Here is a 16,840-nt window from a genome sequence, read left to right on the forward strand (position 1 = left end):
GAAAGTGTCGGCCAGTGGTCAGTGGCCGGAGAGATGGGGACAAGGCAGAACGAGAAGGTTAATTTGGAGGGAGCAATGAGTGTGAGCTGGAATGAGGTGTGAGAAGAGAGTGGGTAAGGAGAGAGTCGACTGAGGGTCATAAAACTTTAGACGGTAAGCTTGTTGTGGGCAGGGAATGTGTCTACCAACTCTATTACACTGTACTCTCCCAAGTGCTTAGTAATAATAATAAATAATGTTGGTATTTGTTAAACGCTTACTATGTGCCAAGCACTGTTTTAAGCTCTGGGATAGATACAAGGTGATCAGGTTGTCCCACTTGGGGCTCACAGTCTCAATCCCCATTTTCCAGGTGAGGCAACTGAGGCACAGAGAAGTGAAGTGACTGTGAGCCCACTGTTGGGCAGGGACCGTCTCTATATGTTGCCAACTTGTAATAATAATAATAATGATGATGGCATTTGTTAAGCGCTTACTATGTGCAGAGCACTGTTCTAAGCGCTGGGGGGGATACAAGGTGATCAAGTTGTCCTACGTAGGGCTCACAGTCTTAATCCCCATTTTACAGATGAGGTAACTGAGGCTCAGAGAAGTGAAGTGACTTGCCCAAGGTCACACAGCAGACATGTGGCAGAGCCGGGATTCAAACCCATGACCTCTGACTCCAAAGCCAGGGCTCTTTCCGCTGAGCCATGCTGCTTCTCAATGATGGCATTTGTTAAGCGCTTACTATGTGCCAAGCACTGTTCTGAGCAGGGGGTACAAGGTAGTCAGGTTGTCCCACGTGGGGCTCACGCTTTTAATCCCCATTTTCCAGATGAGGCAGCTGAGGCCCAGAGAAGTGAAGTGACCCGCCCAGAGTCACCCAGCTGACAAGTGGTGGAGCCGGGATTAGAACCCATGACCTCTGACTCCCAAGCCCAGTCTCTTTCAACTAAGCCACGCTGCTTCTCAATGATGGCATTTCTTAAGCGCTTACTCTGTGCCAAGCACCGTTCTAAGCGCTGGGCGGGGGGTACAAGGTAGTCAGGTTGTCCCACGTGGGGCTCACGCTTTTAATCCCCATTTTCCAGATGAGGCAGCTGAGGCCCAGAGAAGTGAAGTGACCCGCCCAGAGTCACCCAGCTGACAAGCGGCGGAGCCGGGATTAGAACCCATGACCTCTGACTCGGGCTCTTCTCACTGAGTCACGCTGCTTCTCTGGACACAGTGAGCGCTTAGGAAAGACCCCTGATTGACAGCCAATGGTTGGGAGTTTCTGCTCTATGTGCAGAGGAGGTGTATGAATGGCGATTGAGAAAAATGGTTTGGGTAGGGACTGGAGGCCGGGACATCATCATCATCATCAATCGTATTTATTGAGCGCTTACTATGTGCAGGGCACTGTACTAAGCGCTTGGGAAGTACAAATTGGCAACATATAGAGACAGTCCCTACCCAACAGTGGGCTCACAGTCTACCTCCCTCCCTTCCCCACAGCACCTGTATATATGTATATATGTTTGTACATATTTTTTTACTCTATTTATTTATTTATTTAATTTATTTGTACACATCTATTTATTTTATTTTGTTAGTATGTTTGGTTTTGTTCTCTGTCTCCCCCTTTTCGACTGTGAGCCCACTGTTGGGTAGGGACCGTCTCTAGATGTTGCCAATTTGTACTTCCCAAGCGCTCAGTCCAGTGCTCTGCGCATAGTAAGCGCTCAATAAATACGATTGATGATGATGATGACAAAAGGGACATCAGGGAGGATCCGGTCTCCTCTGCAAGTATAAGGGGGTGGGGAGTGAATTGGGGGGGCGAGCACTTGGCAGGGTTCGTGTATATTCTGGGGTCTCCTCTGAACCCTGAGCTGCCCCAACTGGGAGCCGAGCCCCGACCCCCTTTCCCTACTCCGCAGCCCGTAGCGAGGGGCTGGGGGAGAGGCTACTTCATTCCCTATTCCTGGGGCTGCAGCGATGAGGTCACTGAGGCAGCTGGAGGCGGCTAAATGGGGGAAGGGACACACACATAAACTCTTTCCCTCTCTCCCTCTCCTCTCTTTCCCAGCCGGATCTGGGCTGGAGCCAGATGGTGACGAGAGAAGCGGTTGGAAGGAGAGAGAGGGCACTTTGGGGGCTGGGGGTTGCTGGTTCATTGAGAAATGGCAGACCTTCGCGGCGCTGGAGGCGACTAAGAGTGCTTCTTGAGGGGTTGGGGGGGAGGAGAGAGAGAGAGGCAGAGAGAGATATGTATATAGGTTTGAACATATTTATTACTCTATTTTACTTGTACATATCTATTCTATTTTATTTTGTTAGTATGTTTGATTTTGTTCTCTGTCTCCCCCTTTTAGACTGTGAGCCCACTGTGGGGCAGGGGCTGTCTCTGTATGTTGCCAATTTGTACTTCCCAAGGGCTTAGTACAGTGCTGTGCACACAGTAAGCGCTCAGTAAATACGATGGATGATGATGATGATGGAGAGAGAGCTCACCCGGGGGCCAGAGCACCAGTCCGGCCCAAGACTGGAGGAAAAGAGGGAGTGGGAGGGGAGAGAGGTATGGGAAGGTCAGCAGGCACTTTTTGGAGCCCATCTATGCCCAGTGGGCAGTATATCAATCAATCAATCAATCAATCGTATTTATTGAGCGCTTACTGTGTGCAGAGCACTGCACTAAGCGCTTGGGAAGTACAAGCTGGCAATATGTATATATGTACATATTTATTTTACTTGTACATAGTAATAATAATAATAATGATGATGGCATTCATTAAGCGCTTACTATGTGCAGAGCACTGTTCTAAGCGCTGGGGGGGATACAAGGTGATGAAGTTGTCCCACGTGGGGCTCGCAGTCTTAATCCCCATTTTACAGATGAGATAACTGAGGCTCAGAGAAGGTAAGCGACTTGCCCAAGGTCACAGAGCAGACATGTGGTGGAGGCGGGATTCGAACCCATGACCTCTGACTCCCAAGCCCGGGCTCTTTCCGCTGAGCCACGCTGCTCCTCTAGTCTATTTATTTTATTTGGTTTATATGTTTTGTTGACCGTCTCCCCCTTCTAGACTGTGTAGCCCGCTGTTGGGTAGGGACCGTCTCTAGATGTCGCCAGCTTGGACTTCCCAAGCGCTTAGTCCAGTGCTCTGCACACAGTAAGCTCTCAATAAATACGACTGAGTGAATGAATGAATGAGTGGGGGCATTTGGGCATCTATATTCATTCAATCGTATTTCTTGAGCGCTTACTGTGTGCAGAGCACTGGACTAAGCGCTTGGGAAGTACAAGTTGGCAACATATGGAGGCGGTCCCTACCCAACAGCAGGCTCACGTTTATATCGTGCTGATCCCTCCCTCCTCCCTTCCTCCTTCTCTCACTCCCCAAGTCACATCTTCTTCTGGGCTCCCCTCGGTCCTCAGGATGAGGGAAGGAGCAGGGGCAGGAGCGATTCCATATTACGAACCGGAAACCCGAAGCCCAGACTTCGGGACGTGGCGCTTCAAACCGAGTGAAGATCTGCCCCTGGTGTCCTGGGGCCTGTCCTGGCAGGCTGCCTATCAATCAGTCAATCAGTGGTATTTATTGAGCGCCTACTACGTACAGAGCACTACGCTAAGCCCTTGGGAGAGTACAGTAGTGTTAGCAGGCAGGCCCTGCCAAGACCCCCCCCCACGCCCCCCGACCCTTTCAACCCTGACCGTTGGCAAGCCTCAACCCTGTCACCTCCCTCTCCGGCTGCAGCGACGTCCGGAAGTTCAAGGAGACCAAGAAGCAGTTCGACAAGGTCCGGGAAGACATGGAGATCTCGCTGGTGAAGAACGCCCAGGCCCCACGCCACAAGCCCCACGAGGTGGAGGAGGCCACGGGCACGCTGACCATCACAAGGAAATGCTTCCGTCATCTGGCGCTGGACTATGTGCTGCAGGTCAGCCGCCCGGGGAAGGGGCTAGAGGGGCTTCGGATCACTAAGGAGTCACCAGAGATGGTTCATTCACTCATTCCATCGTATTTATTGAGCGCTTACTGTGTGCAGAGCACCGTAGAGAAGCAGCGGGGCTCAGTGGAAAGAGCCCGGGCTTTGGAGCCAGAGGTCACGGGTTGAAATCCTGGCTCCGCCAACTGTCAGCTGTGTGATTTTGGGCAAGTCACTTCACTTCTCTGGGCCTCAGTTACCTCACCTGTAAAATGGGGATTAAAACTGTGAGCCCCCCGTGGGACAACCTGATCATCTTGTAACCTCCCCAGCGCTTAGAACAGTGCTTTGCACATAGTAAGTGCTTAACAAATACCATTATTATTATTATTATTATTACTAAGCGCTTGGGAGAGTCCATATAGAGACGATCCCTACCCAACAGCGGGCTCACAGTCTAGAAGGGGGAATGGTGGGGACTTGGCCTGAGTTCAATGCTGCCTTGAAAACGGTGAGCAAATTTACCGGCTCCTCTCCTAACATCATCATAATAATAATCGTGGTATTTGTTAAGTGCTTACTATGTACCAGGGACTGTACTAAGCACTGGGGTGGTTACAAGCAAATTGGGTTGGACACGTCATCATCATCATCATTGTCATGAATGGTATTTATTATTATTAATAATAATAATAATGGCATTTATTAAGCACTTACAATGTGCTAAGCACTGTTCTAAGCGCTGGGGAGGTTACAAGGTGATCGGTTGTCCCACGGGGGGCTCCCAGTCTTAATCCCCATTTTACAGATGAGGGAACTGAGGCGCAGAGAAGTTAAGTGACTTGCCCAAAGCAGGGTGAGCACTGTACTAAGTGTTTGGGAGAGTACAGTACAACAGAGTTGGTAGACATGTTCCTTGCCCACAGGGCACTTGCAGTTTAGAGGGTGAGACAAATGTTAATACAAATAAATAAATTACAGATGTGTATGTAAATACGGGGTGTCTGAGGGAGGGATGAATAGAGGGTGAAAATCCAAGTGCAAAGGTGACTCAGAAGGGAGAAGAAATAATAATAATAATGATGGTATTTGTTAAGCGCTTACTATGTGCGAAGCACTGTTCTAAGCACTGGGGGGGATACAAGGTGAGCAGGTTGTCCCACGTGGGCTCGCAGTCTTAATCCCCATTTTACAGATGAGGGAACTGAGGCCCAGAGAAGTAGCTTGCACAAGCTCACACAGCTGACAGGTGGTGAAGCCGGAATTCGAACCCATGACCTCGGACTCCCGGGCCCACACTCTTTCCTCTGAGCCACGCTGCTTCTCATAAGGGCTTAGTTGGAGAGACTTCACAGAAATGTGCTCTCAATAAGAAAGAGGGGCGAGGGATCGTCTGTCAGATATGAATAATAATAATGATGGCATTTATTAAGCGCTTACTATGTGCAAAGCACTGTTCTAAGCGCTGGGGAGGTTACATCATCATCATCATCATCAATCGTATTTATTGATCGCTTACTGTGTGCAGAGCACTGTACTAAGCGCTTGGGAAGTACAAGTTGGCAACATATAGAGACGGTCCCTACCCAACAGTGGGCTCACAGTCTAGAAGGGGGAGACAGAGAACAAAACCAAACATACTAACAAAATAAAATAAATAGAATAGATATGTACAAGTAAAATAAATAAATAAATAGAGTGATAAATATGTACAAACATATATACATATATACAGGTGCAGTGGGGAAGGGAAGGAGGTAAGATGGGGGGATGGAGAGGGGGACGAGGGGGAGAGGAAGGGAGGGGCTCAGTCTGGGAAGGCCTCCTGGAGGAGGTGAGCTCTCAGCAGGGCCTTGAAGGGAGGAAGAGAGCTAGCTTGGTGGATGGGCAGAGGGAAGGCATGCCAGGCCTGGGGGAGGACATGGGCCGGGGGTCGGTGGCGGGACAGGCGAGAACGAGGTACGGTGAGGAGATTAGCGTTACAAAGTGATCAGGTTGTCCCACGTGGGGCTCCCAGTCTCAATCCCCATTTGACAGATGAGGTTACTGAGGCGCAGAGAAGTTAAGTGACTTGCCCAAAGTCACACAGCTGAGGGAGGGCGTTCTCGGCCAGAGGCAGGACGTGGGTGAGGGGGTCGATGGTGAAATAGATGAGATCAAGGTACAGTGAGTAGGTTGGTGTTAGAGGAGTGAAGTGTGCCGGGCTAAGTCTGTAGCCCGACATTTGCCGGTCTGCTCTCCCGGCTCTGTCCCAGTTGGGATGATGCATCCTGGTGACTGGAGAACAAGTGTATCGTTTTCCATTTCGACCCACAGTGTTCCTGTTTCTCGGCCTGAGCCTCTAACACCCAGCCTGAGGTTTTTTAATCCCTCCCGGTGTGCTGATTTAATTTAAATTATTGTCTGTCTCCCCTTCCAGACTGTTAGCTGGTTGTGGGCAGTGACTCTGTCTGTTTATTGTTATTGTGTACTCTCCCAAATACTCAGAGTGTTTTGCACACAGTAAGCGCTCAATAAATACGATTGAATGAATGAATAACTTCCCAAGCGCTCAGTACAGTGCTCTGCACACAGTAAGCGCTCAATAAATACGATTGATTGATTGATGGTATTCGTTAAGCGCTCACCAAGCATTGTTCTAAGCGCTGGGGTAGATACGAGAAGCAGCGTGGCTCAGTGGAAAGAGCCCCAGCTTTGGAGTCAGAGGTCATGGGTTCAAATCCCGGCTCCCCCACTTATCCGCTGTGTGACCTTGGGCAAGTCACTTCACTTCTCTGGGCCTCAGTTCCCTCATCTGTAAAATGGGGATTAAGACTGTGAGCCCTCCGTGGGACAACCTGATCACCTTGTTAACCTCCCCAGCACTTAGAACAGTGCTTTGCACATAGTAAGCGCTTAATAAATGCTATCATTATTATTATTATTATTATACGAGGTTATCAGGTTGTCCCACTTGGGGCTCACGATCTTAGTCCCCATTTTCCAGATGAGGTAACTGAGGCCCAGAGAAGTTAAGTGTCTTGCCCAAAGTCACCACAGCTGACAAGTGGCAGAGCCCGGACTCGAACCCACAATCTCTGAATGAATGGGGTTGGTCCTGCCTCATCGACTGGGCTGGGGCAGGTTTGGAGGGAGGCAGAGGCTAGTCTAAATTTCTTTTAAAACAGGAACAAAATATCCTCCCACCCATCCCCTCTCCTCCCATCCATCTCCCCCCGAGCCCCCATCCATCCCCTTCTCTCATCCATCCCCCCCTTATATCTCTTCCCGATCCTACCATCCATCCCATTCCTCCTCATGATCCCCCTAGACTATAAACTCATTGTAAGCAGGGAACGTTTCTGCTAATTCTCTTGTATTGTGCCCTCTCAAGTGCTTAATACAGTGTTCTGCCCTTAGTAAGCACTCAGTAAATACCATTGATTGACTGATTCCCCCCATTCCGTCCCCCTCCTCCCATCCATTCACCCTCCTATCAATCAAGCATTCACTCAACCAATCAGTGGTGTTTATTGAGTATTTACTGTGTGCTGAACACTGTACTAAGCGTTTGGGAGAGTACAATACAGCAGGGTTGGTAGGAACAGTCCCGGCCCCTAAGAGCTTACAATCTAGTGAGGGAGACAGACAATACAATTCATTCATTCATTCATTCAATCGTATTTATTGAGCGCTTACTGTGTGCAGAGCACTGTACTAAGCGCTTGGGAAGTACAAGTCGGCAACACATGAATTACAGATAGAGGAGGTGGCAGAGTGTAAGCATAAATGCGTGGGGTTCCTCCCATTCATGCCCCTGCATCACCATCCATCGTGGGATCCCAAGGGCACAGGTCGGGGGCTGTTTTGGGGTAGAGAAAGGGGAAGGGGCACAGAGCAGTGCCAGTGCTTAGAACAGTGCTTGGCACATAGTAAGTGCTTAACAAATACCATTATTATTATAATGGAGTCAGAGGTCATGGGTTCAAATCCCGTCAGTTTCAGCTGTGTGACTTTGGGCAAGACTGTGAGCCCGTTGTTGGGTAGGGACCGTCTCTATATGTTGCCGACTTGTACTTCCCAAGCCCTTAGTACAGCGCTCTGCACACAGTAAGCGTTCAATAAATACGATTGAATGAATGAATGAAAGTCATTTAACTTCTCTGGGCCTCAGTTCCCTCATCTGTAAAATGGGGATTAAGGCTGTGAGCCCCCCGGGGGAACAACCTGATCACCTTGTAAACTGCCCAGTGCTTAGAACAGTGCTTTGCACATAGTAAGCGCTTAATAAATGCCATTATTATTATTATTATTATTATTATTACAGAAGCAGGGGAGCACCCCATGTTGGTGGAGAGTAGCTCATACCATTCATTCATTCAGTTGTATTTATTGAGCACTTACTGTGTGCAAAGCACTATACTAAGCACCTGAAAAGTACAATAAAACCTGCCCATAGCAGGCTTACAGTCTAGAAGGGGAGAGACAGATATCAAAACAAGTAAAGAGGCATCGATGGCATCGATATAAATAAATAGAATTAGAGATATATGCACATCAAACCCAGTAAACAGGCATTCATATAAATAAATAGAATTAGAGATACATACACAAGTGCTGTGGTGCGGGGGTAGAGCAAAGGGAGCGAGTCAGGGCGATGGGGAGGGGGCGGAGAGCTGAGGAAAAAGGGGGGCTTAGTCTGGGAAGGCCTCCTGGAGGAGGTGAGCCTTCTAGACTGTGAGCCCACTGTTGGGGAGGGACCGTCTCTATATGTTGCCAACTTGGACTTCCCAAGCGCTTAGTACAGTGCTCTGCACACAGTAAGCGCTCAATAAATATGATTGATTGATTCATTAGGGCTTTGAAGGGGGGAAGTGTGATTAGCAAGGGTTAGGGAGGAATCCATTCATTCATTTGCACCGTACTAAGCGCTGGGAAGCAGCGTGGCTCAGTGGAAAGAGCCCGGGCTTTGGAGTCAGAGGTCATGGGTTCGAATCCCGGCTCCACCACTTGTCAGCTGTGTGACTTTGGGCAAGTCACTTCACTTCTCTGGGCCTCAGTTACCTCATCTGTAAAATGGAGATTAAGACTGTGAGCCCCCTGTAGGGCAACCTGATTACCTTGTATCCTCCCCAGCGCTTAGAACAGTGCTTGGCACATAGTAAGTGCTTAACAAATACCATCATTATTATACAAGCAAATGGGGCTGGACGCTGTCCCTGTCCCACGTGGGGCTCATGGTCTTAATCCCTATTTTACAGATGAGGTCACTGAGGCCCAGAGAAGTGAAGTGACTTGCCCAAGGACACAGAGCAGAAAGGTGACAGGGCTGGGATTAGAACCGGTGACCTTCTGATTCCCAGGCCTGTGCTCTATCCACCATGCCATGCTGCTTACTGTGGGCAGAGCACCGTACTAAGCTCTTGGAAGAGTGCAATATAACGGCACGGATCCCCAATCAGAAAGGGCAGAGGGGAGCCATCAGAGGGTGGTGCCACCCGCCAGCAGAATTCTGGAGTCTCCGGGAATGGAGGGGCCATCTCGTCCATCCCTCTGCTTCCAGGGAATTCTGAGTCTGGGAGTGGGGAATCAGGCATGGTGACCTTTTCCTTTGAACTAACCAGAGAAGCATGCTTGGGGTTGGAAAGGTGTGGGGGCGAAGGTGGAGTCTATACCTTTAGACTGTGAGCCCACTGTTGGGTAGGGACCGTCTCTATATGTTGCCAACTTGTACTTCCCAAGCGCTTAGTACAGTGCTCTGCACACAGTAAGCGCTCAATAAATACGATTGATGATGATACCGAAGTCCTCTCCTGTGACCGTCCTCGGGTCAGGCCCTGGGTGCCTCCGCGGCCCGTTCCGGGGCTCCTGCTTCCCCTCTCTCTCAGTGCCCGCTGGCAGCCGACGCCTGTCCTCTCCTCCCTCTGCAGATCAACGTCCTCCAGGCCAAGAAGAAGTTCGAGATATTAGATGCGGTAAGAGAAGCCCGCTCCCCCTCTGCCTCCTGCTCCTCCTGTGGCCCACCCCTCCTATCCCACCTTTGATCACTACATCAGCCTCCTAAATGACCTCCCAACCTCCCCACTGCAGTCCGTACTTCACTCCACCGCCCGGACCGTCTTTCTACAGAAACGTTCAGGACATGTCACCCCCCACTCCTCAAAAATCTCCAGTCGTTGCCTATCCACCTCTGTAACAAACAAAAACACCTCACCGTTGGCTTTAAAGCACTCAGTCACCTTACCCCCTCCTATCTCACCTCGCTTCTCTCCTTCTAAACCCAGCCCACGGACTTCGCTCCTCTGGTGCTAACTTTCTCACTAGGCCTCCATCTCTCCTGTCTCGCCGCCGACCCCTGGCCCCCATCCTGCTGAGAGCTCACCTCCTCCAGGAGGCCTTCCCAGACTGAGCCCCTTCCTTCCTCTCCCCCTCGTCCCCCTCTCCATCCCCCCATCTTACCTCCTTCCCTTCCCCACAGCACCTGTGTATATGTATATATGTTTGTACATATTTATTACTCTATTTATTTATTTATTTTATTTGTACATATGTATTCTATTTATTTTATTTTGTTAGTATGTTTGGTTTTGTTCTCTCTCTCCCCCTTTTAGACTGTGAGCCCACTGTTGGGTAGGGACTGTCTCTATATGTTGCCAATTTGTACTTCCCAAGCGCTTAGTACAGTGCTCTGCACATAGTAAGCGCTCAATAAATACGATTGATGATGATGATGATGATCCTACTTCTGGCCTGGAACACCCTCCCTCCTCAATCCGCCAGACCATTACTCTCCCCCCCTTCAAAACCATACTGAAGGCACATCTCCTTCCAGAAGCCTTCCCAGACTAAGCCCCATTTTTCCTCATCTCACCCTCCCTTCTGCGTCGCCCTGACTTGCTCCCTTTTCTCTCCCCCCTTCCTGCCCCGCAGCACTTATGTACATATCTATCATTTTATTCGTTTATATTGATGTCTCTTTATGCGTATTGATGTCTGCCTCTACCTCCCCCCTGAGCCTGTGAGCTCATCGTGGGCAGGGATTGTCATTCTTTATTGCTGTGTTGTACTTTCCCAAGCGCTTAGTACAGCGCTCTGCACACAGGAAGCACTTAATAAATACAGTTGGATGAAGGAATGTTAGGGGACATGGGCAGGGGTGGTCAGGGCGATGTGTACGTGTGTTGAGAGTGTATGAGAGCATGTCAGTATACATGTGTGAACATGTATGTTCAGGGAAGTATGCATAGGTGTGCAGTTGTATTCAGGGACGGGGCTTGTGGGAAGCAGCGTGGCTCGGTGGAAAGAGCCCGGGCTTGGGAGTCAGAAGTCATGGGTTCTAATCCCGGCTCCGCCACCTGTCTGCTGTGTGACCTTGGGCAAGTCACTTCACTTCTCTAAGCCTCAGTGACCTCATCTGTAAAATGGGGATGAAGACTGTGAGCCCCACGTGGGACAACCTGATCACCCTGTATCCCCCCAGCGTTTAGAACAGTGCTTTGCGCACAGTAAGCGCTTAACAAATGCCATTATTATTATTATTATGTGTTAAGATGTGTGTGTTCGTGTGTGCATGTGGGTGCGTGAGCGCAAGCACGTATGTGTGCGTATATTTGGAAGTGTGGCCACCTGCTGTAGCTGTGCCCGTGAGTCCTTCAGCAAGGTTTGAACCAGAGCGCTTTGCTGCGGGCCGGGGTCCAGTACCCCGGGGGATGGGGAAGGGGCCCACTTGGCTCCACCCTTCCTTTGGCCTGGTCCCGCTCCACTCTGCTGCCTCCCGGCTAGACCCTTCTCCTTCCTGCCCCTGCCTTGACCTCTCCCCCGCCCGGTCTCTGCTCCCCAGATGCTGTCCTTCATGCACGCGCAGTTCACCTTCTTCCGGCAGGGCTTCAGCCTCCTGCACGAGCTGGAGCCCTATATGAAGAAGCTGGCGGCCGAGGTGAGGGGGGTCGGGTGGGGGCATTTCCCCTGCCCTGCCTTGGGGCCCCTTCCCCATCCCCTGCCCTTCTCTTCCTCTTCTTTGACCTCCTCCTCCTCCTCTCCCCCGCCCTCATTTTCTCCCTCCTCTTCCCCCCGGCTACCAAGAGAGTGGGGTGCGGGGAGGAAGAAGGGGGAGACGAAGGAAGCTGTGGCTCGAAAGTCTCCGGCTGGGCTGTCACTTCACCCCTCCGACATGCATTTCCTGTTTCACCCGCACCGCTCGGTTTGGCTCCCGGCGGCCTTGGCTCCGGGGATGCTGCGATAACTGCGGGCACCGGCCTGTCCGTGGCTGTGGATTGGGCTGGGCCCGGTTGGCCTGGGAGTCTCCTCCCGGAGGCCGGGAGCCTCCGGGTAGCTCTCCGGTGGGAGAGAAGGGGGGGACTTGTGTTTTGGTGGGGAGGCCGTGAGCCGGGGCTCTCCGGTGGCACCTTTCTGTCCCACAGCTGGATCAACTGGTGATAGACTCGGCGGTGGAGAAGCGGGAATTGGAACACAAGCACGCCCTGATCCAGCAGAGGGTGGGTCTTGAAGGGGGGGTCTTCACGTCCTTCGCACCCCCGGCCCTCTCCTCCTTGTCCATAGCCCTGCGATGCTCTCCCACCTCCTCCCGCCCCCGTCGCAGCGCGTCTGTGTAGAAATGGGGGACGGGGAGGCCGTGCCATGGAGACCCTGTGCTCACTCTGTGCCTTCTTCTTCCTCCCTCCGCTCGCCGCTCGCTGTGGCCTCCAGACCCTCCTGCAGGTGAGTGAAACCCCCGGGCCTGGGGGCCGGTGGGGGAGCGGCTGTCCGAGGGGAAAGTGTCATCAGGGGAGCAGGCCTCGTGTGGAGTCACCCCAGAGCCGGCTGGAGGGCCTCCCCATCCCTGCCCCCTCCTCCCCATCTCCATCCCCCCCGCCTTACCTCCTTCCCCTCCCCACAGCACCTGTATATATGTATAGATGTTCGTACGTATTTATTACTCTATTTTATCTGTACATATTTATTCTATTTATTTCATTTCGTTAATATGTTTTGTTTTGTTCTCTGTCTCCCCCTTCTATTCATTCATTCATTCCTTCAATCGTATTTACTGAGCGCTTACTGTGTGCAGAGCACGGGACTAAGCGCTTGGGAAGTCCAAGTTGGCAACATATAGAGACGGTCCCTACCCAGCAGCGGGCTCACAGTCTAGAAGGGGGAGACAGAGAACAAAACCAAACATGTTAACAAAATAAAATAATTAGAATAAACATGTACAAATAGAATAAATAAATAGAGTAATAAATCCGTACAAACATATATACAGAGATGCAGGAGCGGAGGGTGCGGGCTGGACTGCAGAAGGAGAGAAGGGAGGTGAGGTAGGAGGGGGCGAGGTGATGGAGAGCCATGAGGCCGAGGGTGAGGAGTTTTTGCCTGATGTGTAGGTTGATTGGTAACCACTGGAGATTTCTAGACTGTGAGCCCACTGTTGGGTAGGGACCGTCTCTATATGTTGCCAACTTGTACTTCCCAAGCGCTTAGTACAGTGCTCTGCACACAGTAAGCGCTCAGTAAATACGATTGAATGAATGAATGAATGCCCACCCTGCCCATCCGAGGCCCCGCCGTCTGCAGCAAGGTTGGGGGACCACGGGGGATTGGGGGGACGCGAGAGGACCAGATTGAGGGGAAGGGACAGGTGCGAGGGAACACCCCCACCCCGATTTGAGAAGCAGTCAAGCAGTGTGGCTTATTGGCAAGAGCCCCGGCTTTGGAGTCAGAAGTCATAGGTTCAAATCCCGGCTCCGCCAAATTGCCAGCTGTGTGACTTTGAGCAAGTCACTTCACTTCTCTGGGCCTCAGTTCCCTCATCTGTAAAATAGGGATGAAGACTGTGAGCCCCCGTGGGACAACCTGATCACCTTGTAACCTCCCCAGCGCTTAGAACAGTGCTTTGCACATAGTAAGCACTTAATAAGTGCTATTATTATTATTATTATTAAGAGCCCGGGCCTGGGAGTCAGAGGACCTGGGTTCTAATCCCGGCTCTGCCACTTGTCTGCTGTGTGACCTTGGGCAAGCCACTTCACTTCTCTGGGCTTAGTTACCTGCGTAACTCAGTGGAAAGAGCATGGGCTTGGGAGTCAGAGGTCATAGGTTCAAATCCTGGCTCCGCTAATGGTCAGCTGTGTGCCTTTGGGTAAGTCACTTAACTTCTCCGTGCCTCAGTGCCCTCATCTGTAAAGTGGGGATGAAGACTGTGAGCCCCACGTAGGACAACTTGATCACCTTGTATTCTCCCCAGCGCTTAGAACAGTGCTTGGCACATAGTAAGCATTTAACAAATGCCATCATCATCATTATTATTATTATTAGCTGGAAAATGGGGATTAAAGCTGTGAGCCCCACGTGGGACAACCAGATTACCCTGTATCCACCCCAGCACTTAGAACAGTGCTTGGCACATAGTAAGCACTTAACAAATGCCATCATCAGTATTATTATTATCTGGAAAATGGGGATTAAAGCTGTGAGCCCCACGTGGGACAACCTGATTACCCTATATCTACCCCATCGCTTAGAACAGTGCTTGGCACATAGTAAGCGCTTAACAAATGCCATCATCATTATTATTATTAGCTGGAAAATGGGGATTAAAGCTGTGAGTCTCACGTGGGACAACCAGATTACCCTGTATCCACCCCAGCGCTTAGAACAGTGCTTGGCACATAGTAAGCACTTAACAAATGCCATCATCATTATTATTGTTATCTGGAAAATGGGGATTAAAGCTGTGAGCCCTGCATGGGACAAACAGATTACCCTGTACCCACCCCAGAGTTTAGAACAGTGCTTGGCACCTAGTAAGCACTTAACAAATGCCATCATCATTATTATTATTATCTGGAAAATGGGGATTAAAGCTGTGAGCCCCGCGTGGGACAACCAGATTACCCTGTATCCACCCCAGCACTTAGAGCAGTGCTTGGCACCTAGTAAGTGCTTAACAAATGCCATCATCATCATTATTATTATCTGGAAAATGGGGATTAAAGCTGTGAGCCCCGCGTGGGACAACCAGATTACCCTGTATCCACCCCAGTGCTTAGAACAGTGCTTGGCACATAGTAAGCGCTTAACAAATGCCATCATCATTATTTTTATTACCTGGAAAATGGGGATTAAAGATGTGAGTCCCACGTGGGACAACCAGATTACCCTGTATCCGCCCCAGCACTTAGAACAGTGCTTGGCACATAGTAAGCGCTTAACAAATACCATAAGCATAATTATTACTCGGCTCGTCCTCTGGAACCAAAGGCCCTTGAGCACCACGATCAGCCCTCCATCCTCCCCCTCCTTCTCCCCTTCCCCTCCACCTCCCCCTCCCCCCTCTTCTCCTTTCCCTCCTCCTCTCCCGTCCCCCCATCCCTCTTCTTTCTCCTCCTCAGGGACGGGAATCCTGGGCCCCCTTGGCCGGCCGGGCAGCATGCCCGCAAGCCTGGCAGGTGGGTGCCCGGAGAAGGGGGGTCGCCCTCGCTGCAGATGGCAAGGCCGCGCCGGCCCCCTGGGGAGGCAATAATAATAATGATGGTATTTGTTAAGCGCTTACTATGGGCAAAGCACTGTTCTAAGCCTTAAGGGGGGATACAAGGTGATCAGGTTGTCCCATGGTGGGCTCCCAGGCTTCACCCCCATTTTACAGATGAGGGAACTGAGGCACAGAAAATTAATTACTTAATGGTGGCATTTGTTAAGCACTATGTGCCAAGCACTGTTCTAAGTGCTGGGGCGGATACAAGGTGATCAGGTTGTCCCACGGGGGGCTCCCAGGCTTCACCCCCATTTTACAGATGAGGGAACTGAGGCACAGAAAATTAATTACTTAATGGTGACATTTGTTAGAAAGGGGAGGGGGCTCCATCATCCTCTTCCAGCAGGAGAGCAGCGATGGGTCGGGGGTAGGCCGCTGACACTGGAAAGGCAAGCGGTTGAAGGCACCAGGGTACACACCGGGGGGGCCCCCCCAAGGATCTCGTCTTAATAATAATAGTGGTATTTGTTAAGCGCTTACAATGTGAGCCCACTGTTGGGTAGGGACCGTCTCTATATGTTGCCAACTTGTACTTCCCAAGTGCTTAGTACAGTGCTCTGCACGCAGTAAGCGCTCAATAAATACGATTGAATGAATGAATGTGCCAAGCACTGTTCTAAGCGCTGGGGGAGATACAGGGTAATCAGGTTGTCCCCGGGGGGCTCACAGTCTTCATCCCCATTTTCCAGATGAGGGAACTGAGGCCCGGAGAAGTGAAGTGGCTTGCCCAAGGTCACACAGCAGACAAGTGGCGGAGCCGGGATTCGAACCCACGTCCTCCGACTCCCAAACCCGGGCTCTGGCCACCAAGGCCTTCTAGGCCAAGGCGGAGTTGGAGGCTTTGGCGCCGAGGCCCTGGGGCCCGGAGCTGGCACTTGGGGTCCTTGGGCCTGGGGAGAGCTCGTCGTGGGCAGGGAGGGGGTCTGTTTACTGTTGTCCGGTACTGTCCCAAGCGCTTAGTACACAGTCAGCGCTCAGTAAATCCGGTTGAATGAATGGAAAGGGGCTGGCAGCCCGCACCGTCCACCCCAGCCCTTGCCTGGTGGTTCTGATCTGATGTGTGGAGCGGGGAGGAAGGGCAGGTGTCAGGTCTGCTCCCCCCTCAATAGAACATCTGCCTGACCCTTGACCCCCACAGCATCCGGCCCCTCTCAAACATCTGGGGCCCGGGAAAGTGAGAGGGCCGAATATCCATCCACTAGCCCCCCTTCCCATCCCCCTCTTCCAGCTGCCCAGCCCCAGCAGCTGTAGGCTAATGAGCTGGTGAATTGGGGGGGGGTTGGGGGCAGGCAGGTGGAGGGGAGGGGGAGACGCCCAGCACAGCATCCTGTCGGGTGTGATTGAGCCCACTTTCGGGTAGGGACCGTCTCTATATGTTGCCAACTTGTACTTCCCAAGCGCTTACTACACTGCTCTGTGCACAGTAAGCGC

The 16,840-nt window shown here is 51.3% G+C and overlaps 1 protein-coding gene across 4 annotated transcripts in view; it reads left to right on the forward strand.

Moving 5' to 3' along the window:
- ACAP3 (ArfGAP with coiled-coil, ankyrin repeat and PH domains 3) overlaps positions 1-16,840 on the forward strand; it is a 77,005-nt gene that overhangs the window by 35,691 nt on the left and 24,474 nt on the right. For all 4 annotated transcript variants that reach the window (XM_038746604.1, XM_038746606.1, XM_038746605.1 and 1 more), the window contains exons 6-10: positions 3,726-3,909; positions 9,807-9,851; positions 11,717-11,812; positions 12,297-12,371; positions 12,583-12,594. In XM_038746604.1, the coding sequence (XP_038602532.1) occupies positions 3,726-3,909; positions 9,807-9,851; positions 11,717-11,812; positions 12,297-12,371; positions 12,583-12,594 (412 nt within the window). The remainder of the gene's footprint in view (positions 1-3,725; positions 3,910-9,806; positions 9,852-11,716; positions 11,813-12,296; positions 12,372-12,582; positions 12,595-16,840) is intronic.

The sequence above is a fragment of the Tachyglossus aculeatus genome, chromosome 5, assembly GCF_015852505.1.
Source record: "Tachyglossus aculeatus isolate mTacAcu1 chromosome 5, mTacAcu1.pri, whole genome shotgun sequence".
Taxonomy (NCBI): Eukaryota; Metazoa; Chordata; class Mammalia; order Monotremata; family Tachyglossidae; genus Tachyglossus; species Tachyglossus aculeatus.